Source organism: Moschus berezovskii, chromosome 1 (genome assembly GCF_049115385.1).
Source record: "Moschus berezovskii isolate FMDL1 chromosome 1, NW_MosBer_1.0, whole genome shotgun sequence".
Lineage (NCBI taxonomy): Eukaryota > Metazoa > Chordata > Mammalia > Artiodactyla > Moschidae > Moschus > Moschus berezovskii.
Window position 1 is genome coordinate 85,559,052 of NC_142460.1, and position 23,017 is coordinate 85,582,068.

The 23,017-nt window shown below is 43.1% G+C and overlaps 1 protein-coding gene across 1 annotated transcript in view; it reads left to right on the forward strand.

The window, feature by feature from the left end:
* The window catches only part of ARHGAP31 (Rho GTPase activating protein 31), a 124,816-nt gene that overhangs the window by 66,709 nt on the left and 35,090 nt on the right, over positions 1 to 23,017 (forward strand). Inside the window, exons 2-6 of the mRNA XM_055432176.2 lie at positions 4,845 to 4,947; positions 7,406 to 7,550; positions 16,892 to 16,974; positions 18,137 to 18,244; positions 18,924 to 19,066. Coding sequence (XP_055288151.2) covers positions 4,845 to 4,947; positions 7,406 to 7,550; positions 16,892 to 16,974; positions 18,137 to 18,244; positions 18,924 to 19,066 — 582 coding nt within the window. The remainder of the gene's footprint in view (positions 1 to 4,844; positions 4,948 to 7,405; positions 7,551 to 16,891; positions 16,975 to 18,136; positions 18,245 to 18,923; positions 19,067 to 23,017) is intronic.

A 23,017-nucleotide genomic window follows, 5' to 3' on the forward strand; every position in this document is an offset into this window, starting at 1 on the left:
ATTATACTTTTAAAAAATAAACACCACAAATTCTATAATTCTACATTAGGCCAGGAGGAAGGGAGTAGAGGGAAGTTAAAACAGAGGGAAGGAATGAGAACTAAAGGGGCGGGGGGAGAATCAAAGAGGGAGAGTTGCAGGGGAGCAGAGACCTCTTGGCTGAGCCAAGGCCCACAGAGGCGGGAGGAGCACAGCACCGGAGCTGGAGTCGCAGGACTGAAGAAGGAGGGGACGGAAGTACAGAGGAGCTGGCAGAGGGAAAAGGACGGGAGCCCCTGTGACAGCTCTCGGATTCCTGGGGGACGGGAAGCTAGGAAGTTCTCTGCTGACTACCAAGAATAACAGAAAAGTGATTTAAATCTTTACTTCATCTCTTGAAAACCTTCCCTTGTAGAGCGGGCTCATTCACAGCACAGCAGAACTACTTGAAGCCCTCCCTCCTTTCCTCCCCTGTGCCCAGCAGAAGAGTCTCAAAGCTTTCTTCCCTGTTCAGCCGCTTGTCTCGCTTTGCCTTTCCCTTTGCAAGTATCAGTTCTTTGTCCACCAGTGATCCTTGGTCTTTTCTATTACTTCAATCAAGATGATGAATGTATCCATCATGCCCCAAGTGTTCTCAGCCCCTCTGCAGTCCTGCCTCTTGCCTGCTTTCTCCCACTGTAAATTGGCTTGCATTTTCTCCCGCTCTGTGTGGATGGAATCACACAGTATGTACTCTGCTGTAGTTGGGCTTCTGTCACCCATATGCTCTATCATTCGTAGTTATTGTTGAGTAGTAGTCCACTGTGTGTTTGTACCACTAGACTTTACCTTGAAGATTAGGGATGCAGCACCCAGAGAGGAAATGAAATCTGAGCAGCCCAAGACCTTAACAAAAATCCAGAATGGGGAGGGAGAAGTACCATGTTTCTCTAAAACACAAATGCAATTTGCATTGTGAAAGAATGTTGCTGCCAAGACCACATAACTGACCAAATAAAAACTGTGCTTTTTCCACTCTCCATCGCCAGATCTAGTTAGATCCTGGCCATGCAGGGAGCTGGGGGTAGCTTAGCAGACATTACCTCTAGGGGGGATTCAAAGAAATGATTTGACTGCTAGCCTTTTCTTCCCTAAACCCTTGAAGAGGTTCAGAACTGAGGAAACTACCCCCACATTTAATTACAAGTATACAATGTCTTTTAGTTATACCAAGTTGGATTGAATGAAACAAAGGACTTTAAAACATTTTGTAAACTGTAAAGTGTAAATCAAAGTGCTCTTTTCCATCATAAAAAACCACCTCAAGATTTATTTTGTACTCAGATTAAAATTTAACGTTTAAGATCGCTGATCCAGGAAAAACAAAACTAGAAAGGGACTTAGAGAACCATCAGTGCAACAATTCGAAGAAGTTACAGCATTATATCATAATCAGCAACTGTGTGCCCCTCTGTAGGAGGAGACTTGAAGTTCTTTGGGTCCATGGTAAATCCCACAGAACTAGCTCTGTGACTCCAACCTCCAACCTAAATAGACAATGGACGCTTTCTTTCCATCTCTAACTACTCAGCTATTTTGTTTCAAGCTTTTATCCTGTCCAGAATCCTAGGTTGTCCCCAATTTTATTGGACCCCACGAACAATAGTCTAAAGAATTCTGAGACTTTGAGACTAAACTCTTAGTAAGCCCCTGAAATATCACCAGTCAGAGCATTGCTGCCCTGAGCATGGGCTACAGATTGGCTGTATCTGAATCACCTGGGAATCTGTCAGAAATGCAGATTCTTCACTCCCACCCTCGCATTGGAAGCTGTATGTTCACAAGATCCCAGGGGGGTGTATCCATGTTAAAGTATGAGGATCATTGGTCTAGACAGTAATTCTTCAGCTTCAGTGTTGAGGCACTTGGGAGGCAGCTACTGCTGCTGGAGCTCTTCGGGACCACAGTCTGAGAAGTGCTCTGCTCTGGCTCTAGAGCTGGATGGTTACAGAGATCAAGTGGCTCCTTTCCCATTCACTGTGAGTGATGGAGAATTCCTGCGTCTTCCAACTTGACCCGAGACGAGAATCCAGGAAGGCCAGCACTCCTCAGGGACTGGGACCATGGCCTTTTCCCTTGGATTGTTTTAAAATTGCCTCCTGTTTAAACAGAGCTGTGGACGAGAGGTTCTAGGTCCTCTGTACCGGAGCCAGAGTAAATTTATGGCAGAGGCTCCATCCGGGAATGTGTTTTCCTCACCTTGAAAACAAATAGAGCCTGAGGGGCTGCAGCTGAGTGCCCTGGTGCTAGGAGGTGGCTCTTTGAGAACGGGATAAGACAGACTTGTGACCCTGTACCTCCCTTCTGTGCAGTGTTCTTTATAAAGGCCCTTCGAGGCTGAGGCTTTTGTCTTTGAGTCCTCCTTGGGACTGTCCCCAAGCTTTCAAGTCCACCTGTGCCCTGCAACAGCCATATTCCTTGGTACGGACACACACTGAGAAACACATCAAGGGCAAGCATAGTTCAGAAATCTAACAAAATCTGTACCCTGTTGGGTGCCTTTGCCTTTGTTTTATGAAGATACACCTCAGTGCATAGAAAAGTGGCGTCAGGTGAGCAAAATCACTTCAAATAGAAACACTGAACTGTAGAAGGATGCAAAACCCATTCCGCATAGTGGAGTTGAATGTGAACTTGTAAGCAGTTGGTCAGCTCTGCCCCACTGCCTAGCAGATGGGAGGTAGCACACTGTTTTGACCAAGGCTGCGTCTCACAAATGATAAGCTTACGTCATACCGAAGCTTCAAACAGAAACAACTGTCATTGTAGAATGCATACTGTATTCCAGGGTCTGTGCTAAGTGTTAACAAGTATTATTTCAGTCCTAGCTATGAGGTTAATATCACTGTTATCCTCATTTTACAGATGTGGAAATTAAGAAACAGAGTTACTGCATATTTTGCCCAAGGTTACAAAAGGCACTTTGGAGTCCAAACCTGGACTCTCCATCATGACCACCCGTGGCAGGTTACAGAACAACAGCTTGGTGTGGTGGAGAAAGAGTCGACCTGTTGTGCACAATAGGAATCTGTTTTTAAACAAGATAAATTTTTTAAGCGTTGGAACTCTGTTTGCCATTTACTTATTTATTTATAAAATATATTTAGAGGCACACGGGTAGGAGACAAAAATTTCACTGAGGACCTTTTTCATAAAATATGTGAAAGTAAAGCTCTCATGCTTGAAGCCAGGCAGGGACTCCGGACCCCTGCCCACACTCACAGCCCCCCATCTACCACACCCCACTCCCACCCCGTATTCATTCACAGGGAATAGTTCTACCTCTGTGGTCTCTGGCATCAGTAGTTCCAACCTCAAGTTCACTCCCTGCCCTCTGTCCACCTGGGGTGAATTGGTCATGAATGACAGGGACAAAACATGGGTGTGTCCTGGAGGGGAAAGGCTCTGGAGATGCATGGTCTTTGAAAGGTGGGTGGGATATGGTAAGTATGATGAGTTTTACTTAGCACCTAAAATGATTAGTAGTTGAAATGGTGGGGGAGTTGTGTGGAAAGTGTTGTAATAGGGAATCCAGGAAGAATGTTGAGTCTGAATGCCTAGTGTCTACTCATGTAAAGGTCCAGTCCAGCTTGGAATTGTGTGCAGGTGTGATCAAGTGCATTAAGCACTGATAGATTGGTATTAGTCTAGTCTATTAATGGATTGTGTATGTTTCGGGGGAGTGAGCACAGCGCAGTAATGGAGTTTCCATACTACCTCTATGCCGGAAGACTTCAGCACCTGAGGCTTTGGTAGTTCCATACCATCTACAGCATGCTCAAAGAGGGACCTCAGGTGGATCTGCCCAAGGACCAAAGTGGAAAGTGACTTGCACTCTCTCCATGCCATCCAGAGGGCCTGTAGCTTCCATTCTGGGTCACTGAGCTGGCTGGGCTGATCAGGTCCAGCCCTGAGGAGAGAACAGCACAGCCAGACCCTTCTACCCAGACAGTGGACTTATGGAGTGGCAGGAACTCAAGAGGCTGTGTTGGTCCCTTTTATGAGGTCCATTCAATCAATGACTCTTTGACCCAATTGGTGGTGGTGAAGTGGGGGGTGGTTCTCACCTTTAAAAAAAAACACTTTAACTTTTAAATCACCTTTAATATTCTGGCAAATATTCTTCCAGTCTTTTTTCCCTTTGCAGTTTTCTAAACATAGCTGAATTCACAACATATATTTGATTTTGTGCCTTGTTTTTCTTTCACCTATCTCCATCATATGTGGACAAGTACATAATAAGCATTTTTCCATATGTTAATCACATTTACAAGCAACAAGTACTCTTAAGTGAGGTTAATAAATTTACCTGCCGCTTGGCTTCCTCATGTGTAGAGTAGGCAAGAGTTCTCTAATTTTATCACAGAGGTCACCTGGAAGGCTTTTTAAAACACAGATTGCTGAGCACCTCCTCCAGAACTTCCAATTCAGTGGGTCTGGAGTGGGGCCTGGGAATCTGCACTCCCAACAAGTTCTGAGGAGAGGCTGGTGCTGTTGGTCAAGAGACCACACTGGGAGAATCAGTGAAATGAGACTGAGCTGTGGATTTCCAAGGTCACTGCTGGTTTCAAAAATCCAAGTGTTTGCATATTTTTCAAATTCTTTAAGACATAACTCTTAAAACACACGCATTTTCCAACTTTAACAAAACCCTATGATTTTTTTTTAGTACCAAAGAACATCATCTCCCATTTAAACGTAATTGTTTCCACGTGTAACTCATATGCATTCCATACTTCTCTTTGAAGTTACCTGGATTTTTAAAAGTGTATCTCTAAAAGACAGTCAGACTTCAACCTAATGCTTTTTTCTTTTCCTTTGCATAGTTCCATATGTATTGAAGAGCTGTGCAGAATTTATAGAGACTCATGGCATCGTGGATGGAATTTATCGGCTTTCAGGAGTCACCTCAAACATACAACGGCTAAGGTAAGCCCAAGAATCGCCCCCAAAGAATTCTCCCATGATCCTTCCTCTGTCCATACGTCTATCTGCAGGTGTTGGGAGTACTAAAAACTGAAGGGATTGAGGGAAGGATGTCAGGGCACGAGATCAAGTGCTAATGTTTTCAGATGCCTAACCGTTCTTAATCTAATCAGGAAGCTCTCCAATTTGATGTAATTCCTTCCAACAGAAACTCCTGAGGGCTTTTAATCTGTTCCTATGTCTTGCACCAGATTTATTCTTCTTAGGTGGATTCAGCTGAACTCAAATGATTTAAATTACAAGTTGGGAAAAAATGATTTATTATTACTCACTTGCCTATCCAAAGCTCAGATCCCCATTACATGGTATTCAGAACTCAGAAGTCAATGTGAGTTTTCCTGTTGACACACACTCAACATTTGATAATTTCATCTGGTCGAAAAATCAGAAGTCTACATGATTGTGCATTTCTCTAATTGATGCCTGTATTTTTGAAATTACTGATAGGGGAACAATTTCCAATTCTATGGACTTATCCTAAACAATTCTAAAATGTATCCCAGAAATTTTTGAATTAAAAGGACGGTAATCTTCAAATATGTATTGATATTATAGCTGTTAAATAAAAGTAGTATATGTAGTGTATATATAGAATATATACATTATATGCAATATAGGCACTAGTGGTAAAGAACTTGCCTGCCAGTGCAGGAGACATAAGAGATGTGGCTTCGATCCCTGAGTCTGGAAGATCCCTGGAGGAGGGTGTGGCAACCCACTCCAGTATTCTTGCCTGGAGAAGCCTATGGATAGAGGAGCCTGGTGGGCTACAGTCCAGCATCACAAAGAGCTGGACACGACTGAAGCGACTTAGCACACACACATAGGCATATATATAGAATATATACTTTATATATAATATATATACTGTACTAGGACTAAAATAATAGGTTTATGTATTTTAAATATTGTTCTTTAATACAAAAGAATACATTTTAATATATTTATTACATATTCTCTAGTTACAAATGTAGACTTTTAAAGTAAAACATTCTTGTTACAAGATTAATATGTAAGTTTCACATTGTGCAGGTAATTCATTTTTGTCTTCTGCCTCCTATTCAGCTCTTTGCCCCTCCTCAAATCTCAATTGTCATAAAAACTATATCACAGGAATAAAACATCCTTTTTACTCCCAGAGAAGTGATAACTATTTTTAAAGTAACTGTCTTTTTGCAGCCATAGATTTTAACAGATCCGTGTGCTTACATCAGTTCACTAATTTACTCACGTGATATTTTTCAGAGTTTCAACAGCACGTATTGGTTTGCTCTCAGCTCTGAAACATACTGCACAGTAGTTGGTATTGTGGAAGGACACTTGGACAATGGCCAATTCTTTTTCACTTGAGGACTGACCTTAGCCTTGACAAGGGAAATTTTTGGCTAACTAAATGAATAAGCTCTAAGTTGTTTGTGTTCTGCCCTTGTAAAAAGAACACATGCCTATGAATTTATGAGGCCATTGCATGGTTTTCTTTTCAAGGCCTCACTCAGTTCCTTTCACGTTCTGATAACATCAGGGATTTCCCTTCCCTTTGTTAAAGGGGCAGAACCAGACTGCAGGAGAAGGCGCAGCAAGCTGTTTCCAGATGCTGGTTTTGAGAGTCCAGTGCCGTTGTCACCTCTTGTCTGACTAAATGAATACTCTCAAAAAACCTAACTTCTCTTCTGTATTAACGCTCAGATTTATCATCTTTAAAATAAATTTTTAACTTGCAAGTATATACCATTTGAGGCAGGATATTCATTAATCATGCTTGGAAATGTTTTTTCAGTTAGAAATGAGGCCTGGAATCTGATGATGTTCTCAAACACTGCACTATAGATTATTTAAGAAGATATTTATAAGCTTAGTTGCCCTGTGGGAGTCACTATCAGGCAGCCTAGAAGTTTCCACTCAGTATCAAAGAGAGAGTTGATTGAAGTTCTCAGACCTTGAGTTTGAGTCTCCAGATAAAACAAGTTGGCTGACATGAATATGTGGACATGAATAATAACAATCTGACTCACCCTGGGTTTCGTTTCTCCTCCAAGAGAGAGAAGTTCATTTAGAACAATATTTTGGAAAAACTGAAATCTCAACAGGGTTTTTGGAAAATTGTTTTCATATTTCTTCACTGTTCACAATTGAAACTACAGACATAATGCCATGAGAAATCCATTCGTAAATGGGATTATGTCTTTCTCATTACAGCAGCTTCTGCAGGGAAGCCCCAGACCTGAAGTGGAAATCTTTTGTAGCTTTCTTGGGCCTGGAATAGAAGGTCTTTTTGAATCAAGGTCAGAAATATGGTCAGATCAGCAGTCTAGGGTCTTTTTACCCTCTAAGCAGCCCAAGTAGCTGCTGACATGGAACACATGTTCCTGGGATTGTTATGTCTCTGTCTGTGTTGTTTCAGGCAGGAGTTTGGCTCAGATCAATGTCCAGATCTGACAAGGGAAGTGTACCTCCAGGACATCCACTGTGTGGGCTCCCTCTGCAAGCTTTACTTTCGGGAGCTGCCCAACCCCCTCCTGACTTATGAGCTCTATGAGAAATTCACGGTAAGTGTTTGGATTTCCATTATGGTTACTGGGTGGGATGCATGGATGGGCCAAAGAAAGTTTCAGCACTAAAATTACAATAATAATACTTACCAGCTGGTTGCCATTATCTTGGTGATGGAATTAGGATGGTATTGTGAGGAAACCACGGTGGTGGGACTGTTTGCTATATTTTTCCTATCTTAAATTTTCAGAATCATGTTTGTTTGCTTGCGTGAGCTAGCTTAAACCATCTCCATATTTATGTAACCAAATGTGCATCAGTAGATAGGAAGGAAACAAAGAAGCAGAGAATGAAGTGACTGCCCCAAGGTCACGCTCTATCCCCAAACAGAATAGGAACCTGAGACTTCAGATGCTACCCCCATGGTTAATTCATTTCAGGCTATTCCTTCTGTGTTTCTGTTGGGAGTTGTATAAAAAGGTGGGTGGGTAGAGAGGTGAGAGAGAACAAACAGAAATCAAGAGAGAGGTCAGAAAGCTGAGGAGAGAGAAGATTCTGGGAAAAAAAGCTAAGAGGGAGTGTAGATTGGGCTAGTGAGTTGGGTGGTGGAGGATGAATGGGCAAGAGCAGAATGCCTACCTAGCAGTTGCATCATCACCAAATCCCACCCCCACAGGAAAAGGAGAATAAATGCTTATAGTGTCAACCTTAAAAATAGGGCTTGAACATTTGGCTGATGGGGGTGGGGGAGGTGCCGAGTAGGTGAAGAGTTGGATTTAACCAAGGTTGCTGCTGCTGCTAAGTCACTTCAGTCGTGTCCGACTCTGTGCGACCCCACAGACGGCAGCCCACCAGGCTCCCCCGTCCCTGGGATTCTCCAGGCAAGAACGCTGGAGTCAGTTGCCATTTCCTTCTCCAGTGCATGAAAGTGAAAAGTGAAAGTGAAGTCTCCCAGTCGTGTCTGACTCTTAGCGACCCCCTGGGCTGCAGCCCACCAGGCTCCTCCATCCATGGGATTTTCCAGGCAAGAGGACAGGGTGGGGTGAGGCTCAGCTAGAAAAAGAGAGGGAGGGAGATCAGAGTGTGTGCAAGCGAGTGATTGAAATAACTGACCGTAGAATTTTGTCTGGATAAGAAGAGAAAGGGGGACCTAAGGCAGATAATAATGAAAAAAGAGATCAATGGATCATTCTTCCCAGTGAACTCAGTAAACTGTTGAAGGAGGGTGGTCAGAGCGGATGTTTGAAATTAAGTTTATGGAAGACTTGCAATTATCGGTAAGGACCAGACCAAGGCTCTAACCATGGCAAAGAATCTTTCTTATGTCTCTTGTAATAAACCTATTTTGGACATATAAATGTTCTTTAATTTGAAGTTATATAGGAGTTAATGAGTGCTATTCACGTTTCAGAAGATGCCCTTACGGATCTGTCTGTCTGTCCGTCTGTCTCTCTGTGTCTCCCTTTCTCTCTTCCTTCTTTTGTTCCTCAGTACTGTTCAGTACATTCTGATGTTATGGAACGTGCTCATTCAACAATTTGACCGTCCTTCCATGGTAAGAAATAGACACTATTTTTTACAGGGTATTCTCTCATATACGCAGTGATTTCTTGAGCCAGATTCCTACTGATGGATGTTTAGACATTTTGTTTCTTAACACTTTACTTTTATAAGCAACGTTATAGTAAACATTTTTGTACATATATCCTTATACATTTTTCTGTTTATACCCTTATGGGAAAAAAATCACAGAAGTAGATTTACTAAGTAAAAGGATCTTATTTAAAATTTTGTCACATGTTGCCAAGTTCTGCAGAGACACAAGAATGTTCTTTTTCCTGCAGCCTTGCCAACACTGAGTAGTTTTAATTTACTAAATTGTTTGCCAATCTCAATCAACCAAAAATATATCTTATTGTTGTTTTAATTTGTGCATAAGACTTTCTTGTTTTCTACATAGTTTTAATCTTAGTACAGTATAATAGTTTCATCCTTAAATAAGACTACAACATCACATGTTAAATAGCTGAATGAGTCCAATTTATTTTAATTAAATTTAATTTTATGGTAGTTAGGGATAGATAGGAATTCTTGTCTAGAAATTTCAGAAATACAAGTTTCTTCTTAGATCTTGTTTGTAGGATCAAAACAAAATCCATGTTTATCTCTCCCTGTTCCCTGACACGACTAATCATTCTGTCTTCCACAGCAACAGAAAATATCAAAGCTGTGTTACTGTCCACTTGTCATCAAATCTCAAGAGAACTTAACATTGTATTTAAACATAGTTTAAGGACACTAAGACATAAAACATGTTTTGTTGTGCAGGTGAGCTCTACATAGGTAGGATCCTGTGACTAACTATTTATCATTGAATTTATAGTTGAGTAGATTTCTCTAAATCACAGTGATGAATTATGAAAATATAAGCAAACCTTTTCCAGGGACATGGGAACAGCTCTATTACATTGTCACACATTCTTACAATGATTTATTTAAACTTAAACTTGCACAGATGAAGTGGAATAACATTTCAGTGGAATATAATAGAATTTTAAAAATATTAATAAATGATGATGATGATGTCTGCTACTTAGTGCTTACTATATGATAAGCTTATTACAAATCTTATTTCATTCAATCCTCAAAATAACTCTGTGAAATAGTTTTTACTGTCTCTTACAGATGAGTAAATTGAGGCTCAAGTGACTCTTGCCTGGGTTTGTACAGACAGTAAATGGAAGTAAAGATTTAACATTCTGTCTCAGACCTGCCACACTGTTTTTAAAATAGATTTAACAGCTCTTAAATAGGCTCAGGTATTAAATAACTTAATATGAAATACAGAAAACATCCCAAACTAATGAAGGAACAGTTCAATAAACAATGTTAGGAAAATTGGCTAAGTGCTGGGAGAGGGGAAAAGTCAAGTTACATTCTTACCATTTAACAGATTTCAGGGTGAAGGATTTTCTAAGAACAAAAGCAAAGGAAAAAAATCACCAAAGACAAATTTAGCAAACTAAACTACATAAATATTAGATTTTTCTACATTAAAAATACATTACCAAAATTAAAAGGTGAATGACCAACTATGGAAAACATTTACAATAAAGATGACAGGAGATGAATATTTTTTAATTATATAAAACTCCTACATATCAATAAAAAAGAAAAAACACACAACACCCTGCTAAACAAATTAGCAAAAAACTTCAACAGACAATTTGTAAAGAAACATAGTTATTTTAAAAGTATAAATGTATTAGAAAAAATGTATTTTCATATTAAAAAAGTTTTTTTTAATGTTAGTATTTCATATTGCCAAGCCTGAGGTGACACTGGCTCTGTCATAGTTTTCTGCTGCAAGTGTAAATGGGCTGGACATCCAGCAAGTCATTTGAAATTACTATCAAGAGTCCTAAAATGCTCATATTTTTTTAATACAGTAATTCTATTCCAGACTCCATTCTAAGATAATAATCAGATGTGCACATGAATAATTGATTTACAAAGATTTCACTGCTGTAGTAACAGTAACAAAATTAGGGAGTATTTACATGTCCAACATAAGGGAAGGGTTAAATAAATGATAATAAATCTATTGTTTTAAATCCTGTGTAGCCATGAAAAGTCATATTTCTGAAGACTATTTACTGACCACAATACAAAATGGAAAAAAGCAGTATATGCAATAAATAGGAAATGATGGCAGTGTTCATCTTTGGTGCTGGGAAGCCCCAGGCAGATTGCTTCTTTTAGGGTTCAATGTGAGTAGGTTAACAGTAGCTATGTCTGGGTGGTGAGGTAGCATGTGATTTTTATTTCCTTTAAGTACATGTATTAGTTTTATGTTGCTGCAGTAACAGATTACCACGAGCTTGGTGGCTTAAACAATAGAAAGTATCCTCTCATAGTTCCAGAGTCCAGAAATCTGAAATCAGTTTCACTGGGCTGATATCAAGGTGTCAGCAGGGCCATGGATCATTACAGGGACTCTAGGGGGAAACGGAGAAGGCAATGGCAAGCCACTCCAGTACTCTTGCCTAGAAAATGCCATGGATGGAGGAGCCTGGTAGGCTGCAGTCCATGGGGTCGCTAAGGGTCGGACACGACTGAGCGACTTCACTTTCACTTTTCACTTTCACACATAGGAGAAGGAAATGGCAACCCACTCCAGTGTTCTTGCCTGGAGAATCCCAGGGAGGGGGGAGCCTGGTGGGCTTCCGTCTATGGGGTCACACAGAGTCGGACACAACTGAAGTGACTTAGCAGCAGCAGGGGGAAACCTGTTTCGTGCCTCCTCCAGCTTCTGGTGGCTGCTGGCATGCCTTGGCTTGTGGCCACATCTCTGCCTCCATGGTCACTCTGCCTTCTCTAGTCTGTCTTATCTCCTTCCGCCTCCCTCTTTTAAGGGCCCACCAGGTGGCGCTAGTGGTAAAGAATCTGCCTGCCAGTGCCAGAGAGGCAAGAGATGAGGGTTAGATCCCTGGGTCAGGAAGATCCTCTGGAGAAGGAAATGGCAACCCACTCCTGTATTCTTGCCTGGAGAAGGCAGTGGACAGAGGAGCCTGGTGGGCTATGGAGTCGCAAAGAGCCGGACACAACTAAATGCACACACAGATGTTGGATAATCCATGAGACTCTCCTTATTTCAAAAGCCTTAACTTAATCACACCTGCAAAGACTCTTTTTCCAAATAAGGTAACATTTACAGGTTCTTGAGATTAGGACCTGATATCTTTGGAAGCAACTGTTAAACCTACTACATTTTATTTTTATCAGAAAAGAGTTCATTTTAGGAAAAAGTCAATTTGGATCAGATTGATTCAGCTAAAATAATAAAACCCAAGATAGAGAAAAGTTGCTTGCTGATTTAGGATTTTTAGAGAAGGCAGTTTAAAGAGGCATTACATTTTGTATTGAAATAACATCTTTGCGTATCCATCTCCCTCATTAGACTGTAAGCCTCCTAAGGACAGAAAACATATTTATTTTACTGATTTTTGTGCTTCCTTTCCCTGCTCTCCAGCTACTGGAGAATGTTGTGACTCTTGACTAGTAAACATTTGCTGGCAGGTTGGTTGGCCCACACACGTCATCTGAAGTGTCGGGGTGGGGGGGTGGACCACTGATGTGTGGCATCAGGTAGAGGCTGCCTGGCTGTGAGCTCAAGATGTCTGCCAACGTGGCAGCAGCCAACTGTCCTGGTTTGCCAGGGACTCACCCACTTTTAACTCAGAAAAGTTCTGAGTTCGAGGACACTCCTCCTCAGTCTCAGGCAAACCAGGTTGATTGGTCACCTCTCCAGGAGCCGAAAGGTGAGGGGAGTTGTCTCAGTAAAGCTGATGCTCCCCACGGAGGAGGTTTGGTCCTTGGATGGTATTGCCCTGGAAGTGTGGCCCAAAGTGGGGCTTTCTGGCATTTTTAAATGCAAAGCAAAATACAGATTCGTTCACTTACTCACTTAATGCAACTAACATCTCTTGAGCACCTGCTATCTATACTAGGCAGGCACAGTTCCTGGAGAAGGCAGTGGCACCCTACTCCAGTACTTTTGCTTGGAAAATCCCATGGACGGAGGAGCCTGGTAGGCTGCAGTCCATGGGGTCGCGAAGAGTCAGACACGACTGAGCGACTTCCCTTTCACTTTTCACTTTCATGCATTGGAGAAGGAGATGGCAACCCACTCCAGTGTTCTTGCCTGGAGAATCCCAGGGATGGGGGAGCCTAGTGGGTTGCCGTCTATGGGGTCACACAGTTGGACACGACTGAAGTGACTTAGCAGCAGCAGCAGCAGCAGCAGGCACAGTTCCAGGTGCTTGTAAGCAAGTCAGGTAAAATCCTTGTTCTCGTGAAAAGTGAAAGTCGCTCATTCGTGTCCTACTCTTTGCCACCCCATGGAAGTCCATGGAATTCTCCAGGTCAGAATACTGGAGTGGATAGTTTTTCCCTTCTCCAGGGGATCTTCCCAACTCAGGGATCAAACCCAAGTCTTCCATATTGCAGATGGATTCTTTACCAGCTGAGCCACAAGGTTCTCATGAAACTTACATTCCAATTAAAGAGATAGAGGACGAATAAATCTAATGCATAACTCGATAGTGAGAACTGTTGAGAAGCACTATGAAGATAGTTAATGCAGGATACAGGTCAGAGAGGGCTTCCCTGGTAGCTTAGTGGTAAAGAATCCACCTGCCAATGCAGGAGACGCAAGAGACACAGATTTGATTCCTGAGTTAAGAAGATCCTCAGATTCCTGAGTTGCTGCTGCTGCTGCTGCAGCTAAGTCACTTCAGTCGTGTCCCACTCTGTGTGACCCCATAGACGGAAGCCCACCAGGCTCCGCCGTCCCTGGGATTCTCCAGGCAAGAACACTGGAGTGGGCTGCCATTTCCTTCTCCAATGTGTGAAAGTGAAAAGTAAAAGTGAAAGTGAAGTCGCTCAGTCGTGTCCGACCCTTAGCGACCCCACGGACTGCAGCCTACCAGGCTCCTCCATCCATGGGATTTTCTAGGCAAGAGTACTGGAGTGGCTTGCCATTGCCTTCTCCGAGATTCCTGAGTTAGGAAATGGTAATTCCCCCCAGTATTCTTGCCCGGGAAATTTCCAAGGAGAGAGGAACCTGGCGGGCTGCAGTCCATGGGGTCACAAAGAGTCAGAGACAACTGAGCAAGTGAACACGCATGCATACACAAGTCAGAGAATGCTGGGGACTGGTAATCAAAGGTCTCCAATGAGGTGATATTTGAACAGAGACGAAGATGAAGCGAGGGAACAAATTGTGCAAGTATCTGGTGGAAGAGGGTGCTGAGAAGAAATAGCAGGTGCCAAGGCCCTTGTCGAGGACATACCAAGCTTGTTTGAGGGAATATATGGAGGCCAGCATGGCCCATAGGGAGCAAGCAAAGAGAAAATGATGGGAGACAAGGAATCTGAAGATGGGCCAGGTGCCTGCTGCCACAGGTGTGACAAAGACAGAAAGGTATAACAACTGTCTGGAAGACAGCGGCGGTTGTCGTCTCTGGAGATTGAGGGTTCGATGTTGGAAGGAAGACACTTTCTTCTGTGTATTCCTTTGAATGCTTTGCCTTTTTAAAATCATGTGCATGAATAACTTTTTAACCTAATCACTTAAAATAATTAAAAAAACAAAAGTGGCTTTATAATAATTTTTAAATAATACAAAAGAAAAGGTAAAAACTGAGTTGCAGCTGGGGTGCAGTTAGAAGGGACAGACCCGGGTTGCTTATCCGTCCTGGGGATTTTGCTGCCCAAGCGCAGGGGCTAAGGTGGTGTTTAGGTAAATAGAGGGAACTAGAGCCTGGGCCCGGCCAGAGGGGATGGGAGACCAGCCCTCGCCAGAGTCCTCAAAGTTCAGGAAGCTGGTCTTCTTGATATTGACTGGAAGAGAACAAATAGTCACAGATACAACCTGAATTTTTTTAAAGTTTAATCGTCAGCAAGATTGTCTTGGGTAATGTTGAGTGAAATTCTCTTTTAGGCAGAAGATTGGGATGGGCAAAGTTTCAACTCCCTTCCTTCAATTCCCCAGTGATGGACCCTGTGCTGTCCTAATGTGGGAACACAAAGAGATGGAAAAATAGCTTTGCAGTGAGCAGACCCTCTGGGAGAACAATGAAGATCTAGAGAGCTTCCAAATAGGATTGGGGTGTGAAGGGGAGAGACTGAATAATAAAATGATCCCATATGGGACCTGCAGGCATCAGGGGTGAGCCCTCCCAGTCTCTCGGAACAGAGGTGACTAACAGCTTCCCAAAATATTAAAGGAACTTTCCATGAATACTGTTAAACTGACCTATACCTTTATTCCTAAGACACACTTTTAGAAAGTGGGGGGGGGGCTTGGGAAGCGGGTGGGTGTAAAGCTTTGCAAAGCTCATCCTCTCTTTGCCAAGAGAGGAAGAGAGGCCTCCCCACCCCCACCCCACCCCGCCCTTCGCCTTTCGCAGGATAGAATGTGGGAGGGCCCACGCCTCATTCCTTCACCCCTCCTTCCTCTGAGGCTCTCTCCCTTCACTTGCTTTATGAGATTCTCCCTGTCTTGAGAGTCAGGATCTCCCCCCACAAATCTGTTTTCTAAATGACAGAGCCTAGGAAGAGGGCAGAGGTATCAGGTGCTTTCTCAAGGCTCCATTCTGGTCCTCACCCTCTACATCTGCACATCTCAAAAAGCAAGGATTGCGACAGAAATCATATTTATGCCAGCTCCGTTTTGAGGCTCGCAAACCCAGCAGAAGACTGTGACCCTCTGAGCCCCGAGTTTCTCCCCACTTCTGGGTAGGAAATAAAGTAGAGTTTTCCCACATAGAGATTTCTGATTGCCTTTGAAAATGGTTAGCTTCAGTGAATACTTTACTTCAATTAAATAAAAAAGTCAAACAAAAACAAGTTGGTGGCCAAAGCTCTGGTATGGTGTCCCACTTAGGAAAATGGAGCCAGTAGTTGAGCCCTTTTAAAGTATCTCGATCTGAGTGGGGTTACACGGTTATTATTATGCATATGAAAGGACTCGGGAAGCTGTAGCAGAAGATTTGTACATGTTTAGTGTAGTAAACTATAATGTAGTGAAAAAAAAAAAGATGTACCTGACCTTGAACTCAGGTACAGCTCCCATGCGGGCAGTCTTGAGTACTGAGCCACTTGGAGGTGCCCTTGAGCCTGAGCACAGGCAGGACAGATTCACAGCACGGGGTACAGGGGAATCTGTCAGGGACACCTGTGTTGTGCAGGAGCCCCAGGCAGGCCTGGAATCACACTGCATGTACTGAAACCCTTGCCTCTCTTGAGGGCCTGGGCTGAGCTGGGAACCACATACCCACACAGGAAACAACCAGAGAGCAAGTCCGGACAAGGCCACCGGGTCTCAGGGACAAAGCTCTTATCCTGCTGAGAAGGCACGTCTTCACGTGGTCCCCACTTCCTGGAATCAACGACAGGCTGCCTGGTCACAGGAAAGTCTCAGGCTAGATGGGAGCGGCTGCTTGCACCCAAAACGACAGCTGGCTGAGTAAACACGCAGCCACCCTGTCAGCTCCACCTCCCTCGGTCTCAGTCTCTGTTTCTCTCTCCCAGTGTGAGGACTCTGTCTGCCACGCGGGACACACCCAAGATTCCACACCATCTTTACCAGACACCTGTCTGCCATCTGAGGACACATAGAGACCCTGTGTGCCTGCATTGCTAGACACTTTCCATCACGAATGCGCCGAGATTTTAGTGGTTTGTTTTTTCTAGAAAAGTGTGCCTCCTGGAAGGATGGTCTCTAGGCATGGTTGAGAGGCTGGAGTACCAGAAGCCTGAATAAAACCCGTAGATCCAGGGGGGTGTCCCCCTTCTTGAGCGCTCACTGGATTGCTTCGTTTCCTGTCCACAGGAGGCAGTGTCTCATTGCCCAGAAGAAGGCCAACTGGCCCGAATCCAAAATGTTATCCAGGAGCTCCCTCCATCCCATTACAGGTAAGAATTCTTGGTAAAGGAAATTCGCAGTCTCTCAGTGTGATGTAATACCACAGATGCAGGCTGGCATCATACAAGGGGACAGATTCAGTGGACAGTGGCTTTCTGGGGTAGGTTGAGGTAGGCGAACAGGTCAGTTGTATCAGAGCGTGTTGGTGCTTGACCAGAGACCCTGGCGGAAAGGGACAGCCCATGTCTAAATTACTTTCAGAGTATACCTCAGAGTCCCATAAGAATCATTTCTGATTGCACAGGCCAGTTTCACAGAGATAGTCTAGATTTTTACCCAGATTCATAGCTTCACCGAATCAGTGGAAACCAAGATGGTTTCTAGACAGGGTTTGACTGTCGCTCTTGAGTGTTTGGCTGACTGATGTCTCTGTGTGCTCATCAATACCAGCCTTACATCATTTCATCCTCTCATCTCCTTCTCACAGTTTAGTCCCTAATTGTGCCGCCTTTCCCCGTGAAAGTCAGTCAGTCATGTTCGACTCTTTGTGGCCTATGGACTATAGCCCACCAGTCTCCTCTGACCATGGAATTCTCCAGACGAGAATACTAGAGTGAATTGTCATCCTCTTCTCCAGGGGATCGTCCCTACCCAGGGATCAAACTTCAGTCCCCCAGCATTGCAGGCAGATTCTTTACCATCTGAGCCACCAGGGAATCCCAGTGGATCTTAAACCTACCCAGGTCTTTATAAGAGGGCAGATTTTGATGTGGTGTAAGAACATTCCAGCAATAACAGATGTTATTCATCCATCAAATAAGTTCCTTAACCAGTACCAGGGTGCCCATAGCTGGAAGAATTACAATAAAAGCTGAGATGAGGGCCGGTTTCAAGACTGTGTGGAGGCCATGCTGCCCTGGGTAACAGGAGGCACAAGCTCCGAGCACTGTGAGTCCCAGGATCCATCTCTGGCTGCACTAGCATCCTCAGCTGACTTCTGTCAAGACTGTCTCCTCCCCACCCACGGCCAGTGTTCCTAGGGCCCAGAAAATTACTTCCATCTATCTTGATAGCTTCCTGATAACCTTCCAAAATTCATGAAATAGACATATTTAGACTCTCTTAACTCAGCCTTAGAAATTATCTCCAGATGTCAGGTTTCACACAGACTCTGAAGTTTCCTACTTTTTTTTTTTCAATGAACCGTTACAGGACCTTGGAATACCTGATTCGACACCTGGCCCACATCGCATCCTTCAGCAGCAAGACCAACATGCATGCCAGGAATCTGGCCCTGGTGTGGGCCCCAAACCTCCTCAGGTAACACCTCCCCTCACCTCACTGCCCCAGTGGGCTCCAAGCAGCCCCCAGTTCAAACAAAGCCTGGATTCTTCAAAACTGAGCCCCCTGGTAAACAAACCTTTGGCTAAATGGTTATTTGTCACATAGGGGAATTAAAGGTGATTTTAACAGCATTTGCCTGCTGACCTTGGAAACTCTGGAACCCAGAAGTATATTCTGGCTACAGCCATGATGTGGCCAGTGTGATGGGTCTGTATGATATAATTTCCTGGAAAGGTCTTTCTGGGTCTTTGGGGTTCCTTGGCTTTTGTTGATTTGGGTGGGGTCCTAGCTAGCTAGAACCTGATTCAGCTACTTCACATGACTTTGTAAATGACGACCTGCCCTTAGAACAATCTTTGGAGCCTGAAGGAGATCCTATGAAAAAAACAAAATCAGTTCCTATATATTGACTAATACAGTGTTTACAGTTTTGCAGTTTATAGTACCTGGTGACTGTTTCCAATTTGTCCAGTGTGTTGGCTTCACACCCTTTAAAGAGTCTCTTCAACTGATCTTAAATAGTTATATTAATACAAATTAACAAGCTGTATGCATTTAGGAATTAGGGCCTGTACAAAAGGCCCACTGGCTCCCCACTTATGCTTCAGTAGGTAGGGCAGACTCATTCACTGAATGTGTTTCTTCTGCGGTTCAGGTCTAAAGAAATTGAAGCCACTGGTTGCAATGGAGATGCAGCCTTCCTTGCAGTCCGGGTCCAGCAGGTGGTGATTGAATTCATACTGAATCATGTGGATCAAATCTTTAACAACGGTACCCCTGGGTCACTGGAAAACGATGGTAATGTCCTCCTGGCATACACTTCTTCTTTGCCTGAGGCACGGGATCTAGCTCATCCGTGTCAGCTATGTGTGTGCGCTGACAACACTGTGTGTCAGTGTCTGAGGATCATGCGTATGTATGTGTGTGCCTGTGCAGCAAAGGTGTGGTGTGTGCAGATGTGGCTCTAGTATGTTTCTGATCAGTTGCTTACCTGGCCTATCCCATGAACGTGGTGTGATGACTTTGAATGCTGTCCTGTTGTTTTTAGTGAGTTCTTAAACTCTTCCAGTTGTTATCCAGAGGCACTGGCAACATCCCCCCAACTGTTAGCTTTTATTTTTCTTCCAGTTTGATATTGCAGAAGGCTTGAGTGAGTTAAGAAGCATCATGTTCATGCTTGCATATGTATTCAGAATGCCTTCTCTTTGCAAGCATTTCTTTTTTAAATTGAAATATAATTGATTTACAATATTGTGTTTGTTCCATTTATACATACACACACCTATATTATTTTTTTGGTTCTTTTCCATTATAGTTGATTATAAGATATTGAATATAGTTCTCTGTTGCTGCTGCTGCTGCTGCTAAGTCACTTCAGTCATGTCCGACTCTGTGTGACCCCATAGACGGAAGCCCACCAGGCTCCCCCATCCCTGGGATTCTCCAGGCAAGAACACTGGAGTGGGTTGCCATTTCCTTCTCCAATGTGTGAAAGTGAAAAGTGAAAGTGAAGTCGCTCAGTCGTGTCCGACCCATAGCGACCCCATGGACTGCAGCCTACCAGGCTCCTCCATCCATGGGATTTTCCAGGCAAGAGTACTGGAGTGGCTTGCCATTGCCCTAAATCCTTATTATCTATTTTATATATGGTAATGTGTACCTGTGTAATACCATATTCTCAGTTAATCCCTCCTCCACTTCCCCTTAGGTAACCATAAGTTTGTTTTCTATCTCTATGAGTCTGTATCTGTTTTATAAATAACTTCATTTGTACTATTTTTTAGATTCCACATGTAAGTGGTATCATATAGTATTTGTCTTTCTTGCAAGCGTTTCTTGAGCACTTACTCCATTCTGCCCTGCACTGGACAGTGGGCATACTGCAATGTGTGTGTGTTTGTGGGTGCATGTATATAGAGACTAGCTGGCATTGAAACCCACTATATGTGAGAAACATTTAGCTATTTCAGGTTGGATGTAATGAGATGCAATTCATGATGTTCCAGTCCTCATAATAATATAATGAACCCCAGGAATGCATTGGTATTGGTTTATGCTACTTGAACTCATATAAGCCTAATTTGTAAAAATAAAAAATCCAGCTGATCAGTAAACCTGATAACTACCATTTGTGTGAGGGTACAGTTTCCAGCATTAGCATACATCACATGACTGGGAAGGCTTGTTGAAGAACAGTTTACTGGACTTCGTACCCAGAATTTCTGATTCAGCTTGTCTGGAGTGCTGCTGAAAATCTGTATTTCTAACAAGTTTCCAGGTGATGCTGCTGCTACCGGCCCAGGTCCATACGTCAAGAACCAGTGTGTGCAAGAACTATATCTGCAAAATATTTGACCAGTGTGTGCAAGAACTATATCTGCAAAATATTTGTATGAGCTGATCAAAGCATTCTTTTCTAGTTTGGCTGATAAGCTTGGGAAAATCAATTACAACCATCAGAGTAATCAATTGCAATTAATATCAAATTTTGATTCCTGGGATAATAATTCTTACCCCCGTCCTGTCCTCTATGTGGTTTATGATCTTTCTTTTAAAATTTACCACTTTAATCATGTTATAGTGTGCATTTCAGTGGTTTTTAGTGTATTCACAGAATTGTTCAACCATCACCACTAATTCCAGGATGTTTTCATCACTCCTGAAAGAAACCCCACACCCAGTAAAGTAATCACTCCACATTTTGTCCTCCCTTCCCACCAGAGTCTGGCAACCCGTCATCTACTTCCTGTTTCTATGGATTTTGCTTCTTTTGCACATTTCATATAAGTGGAATCATACAATATACGGCTTTTAATGACCTACTTCTTTCACTTAGCACATGTTCTCATAGATCAGCATTTCGTTTTTTTAATAGCTGAATGATAATCCACTGTATGGATATACCATATTTTATGTATCCACTTATCAGTTGGGACATTTGGGTTGTTTCTGCTTTTTGGTTATTGTGATGCTGCTGTGAACAGTCATGTACAAGTTTTTGTGTGAACGTATGTTTTTAATTGTCTTGACTATATACCTAGGAATAGCTGACTTTTCTTTTATCTTTATTTTAACTTGCACTCTGTGCTAAGTTGCTTCAGACTTCTCTGACTCTTTGCGACCTCATGGACTGTAGCTTGTCAGGCTCCTCTGTCCGTGGGATCCTGCAGGCAAGAATACCGAAGTGGGCTACCATTTCCTCCTCCAGCGGATCTTCCCGATCCAGGGATTGAACCCACAGCTCTTATGTCTCCAGTAGGTTCTTTACCGCTAGCACCACCTGAGAATGAGAAATAGTATGCTTTCATTCATTCATCCTTTTGAATCAACCAGTAATTCACTGGGGACTTATTGTATGCCAGGAACTATGGCGGACCCTCCACATATATCATCTCATTGTTTTATCACAACAACCATCCTAAAGTTATCAACCTTATTTTATACATGAAGGACCAGAGAACCAGCAAAGTTTAGCAACTGGTAGGACTGAACATGGAACCTAAATCTTCCAACCTGTGCTTTTTCTTTACCCAGTGATGCCTCTGGGAGGAAAAAAATAGGAAAACAAATAAATAAACCATTGTAGAGAATTAATGACTTTGGGAAATGTTCTTCTTGACAGCAAATTCCACCCATGACTGTTAGTGTTAAGGGTGTTCCTAATTCCAACCTGGAAATGCCTGTCCTTTTTATGACCATTGCCTTAATCAGCTTTTGTCCCGCATATTGAAACTTAGTTTCCTCTGAGCCTTTAACTCTTGACTGTCTCCAATACATATTATTCAGTGCATTCCACTTAAATGTTCTTCTTGTGAATTCTTATTGACTTTGGTACCATACTTAACATTTACACAAAATGGAATAAGTAATTTGTTGTCATTGTTCAGTCACTAAGTCTTTCAGATCCAACTCTTTGTGACCCCATGGACTGCATGCCAGGGTGCCCTATCCTTCACTATCTCCTGGAGTTTGCTTATATTCATGTCCATTGAGTTAGCAATACTATTTAACTATCTCACCCTCTGCTGCCCCCTTCTCTTCTTGCCCTCAATCTTTCCCAGCATCAGGGTCTTTTCCAGTGAGTCAGCTCTTCACATCAGGTGGCCAGAGTATTGGAACTTCAGCTTCAGCATCAGTCCTTCCAATGAATATTCAGGGATGATTTCCTTTGGGATTGGCTGGTTTGATCTCCTTGCAGTCCAAGGGACTCTCAAGAGTCTTCTCTAGCACCACAGTTCAAAAGCATTCTTCAGCCCTCAGCCTTATTTATGATCCACCTCTCACGTCTGTATATGACTACTGGAAAAACCCATAGCTTTGACTGTATGGACCTCCAACCTTAAATTGACTTGGAGGCCATGTTTTCCAGCTACAGCTGCTGCTGCTGCTAAGTCACTTCAGTCGTGTCCGACTCTGTGCGACCTCATAGACGGCAGCCCACCAGGCTCTGCTGGGAGAATCCCTGGGATTCTCCAGGCAAGAAAACCGTGGAGTGGGTTGCCAATTCCTTCTCCAATGCATGAAAGTAAAAAGTGAAAGTGAAGTCGCTCAGTCATGTCCAACTCTTTGCAACCCCATGGACTGCAGCCTACCAGGTTCCTCCGTCCATGGGATGTTACAGGCAAGAGTACTGGAGTGGGTTGCCAAGAGAGAAGGGGTAATTTCCTCCCCACCCTAGCTGAGTGAGACCACCTCTGGGCTGAACACATATTCTCACCTGACCGAGGGACTAGGCAGTACCCAGGGGCA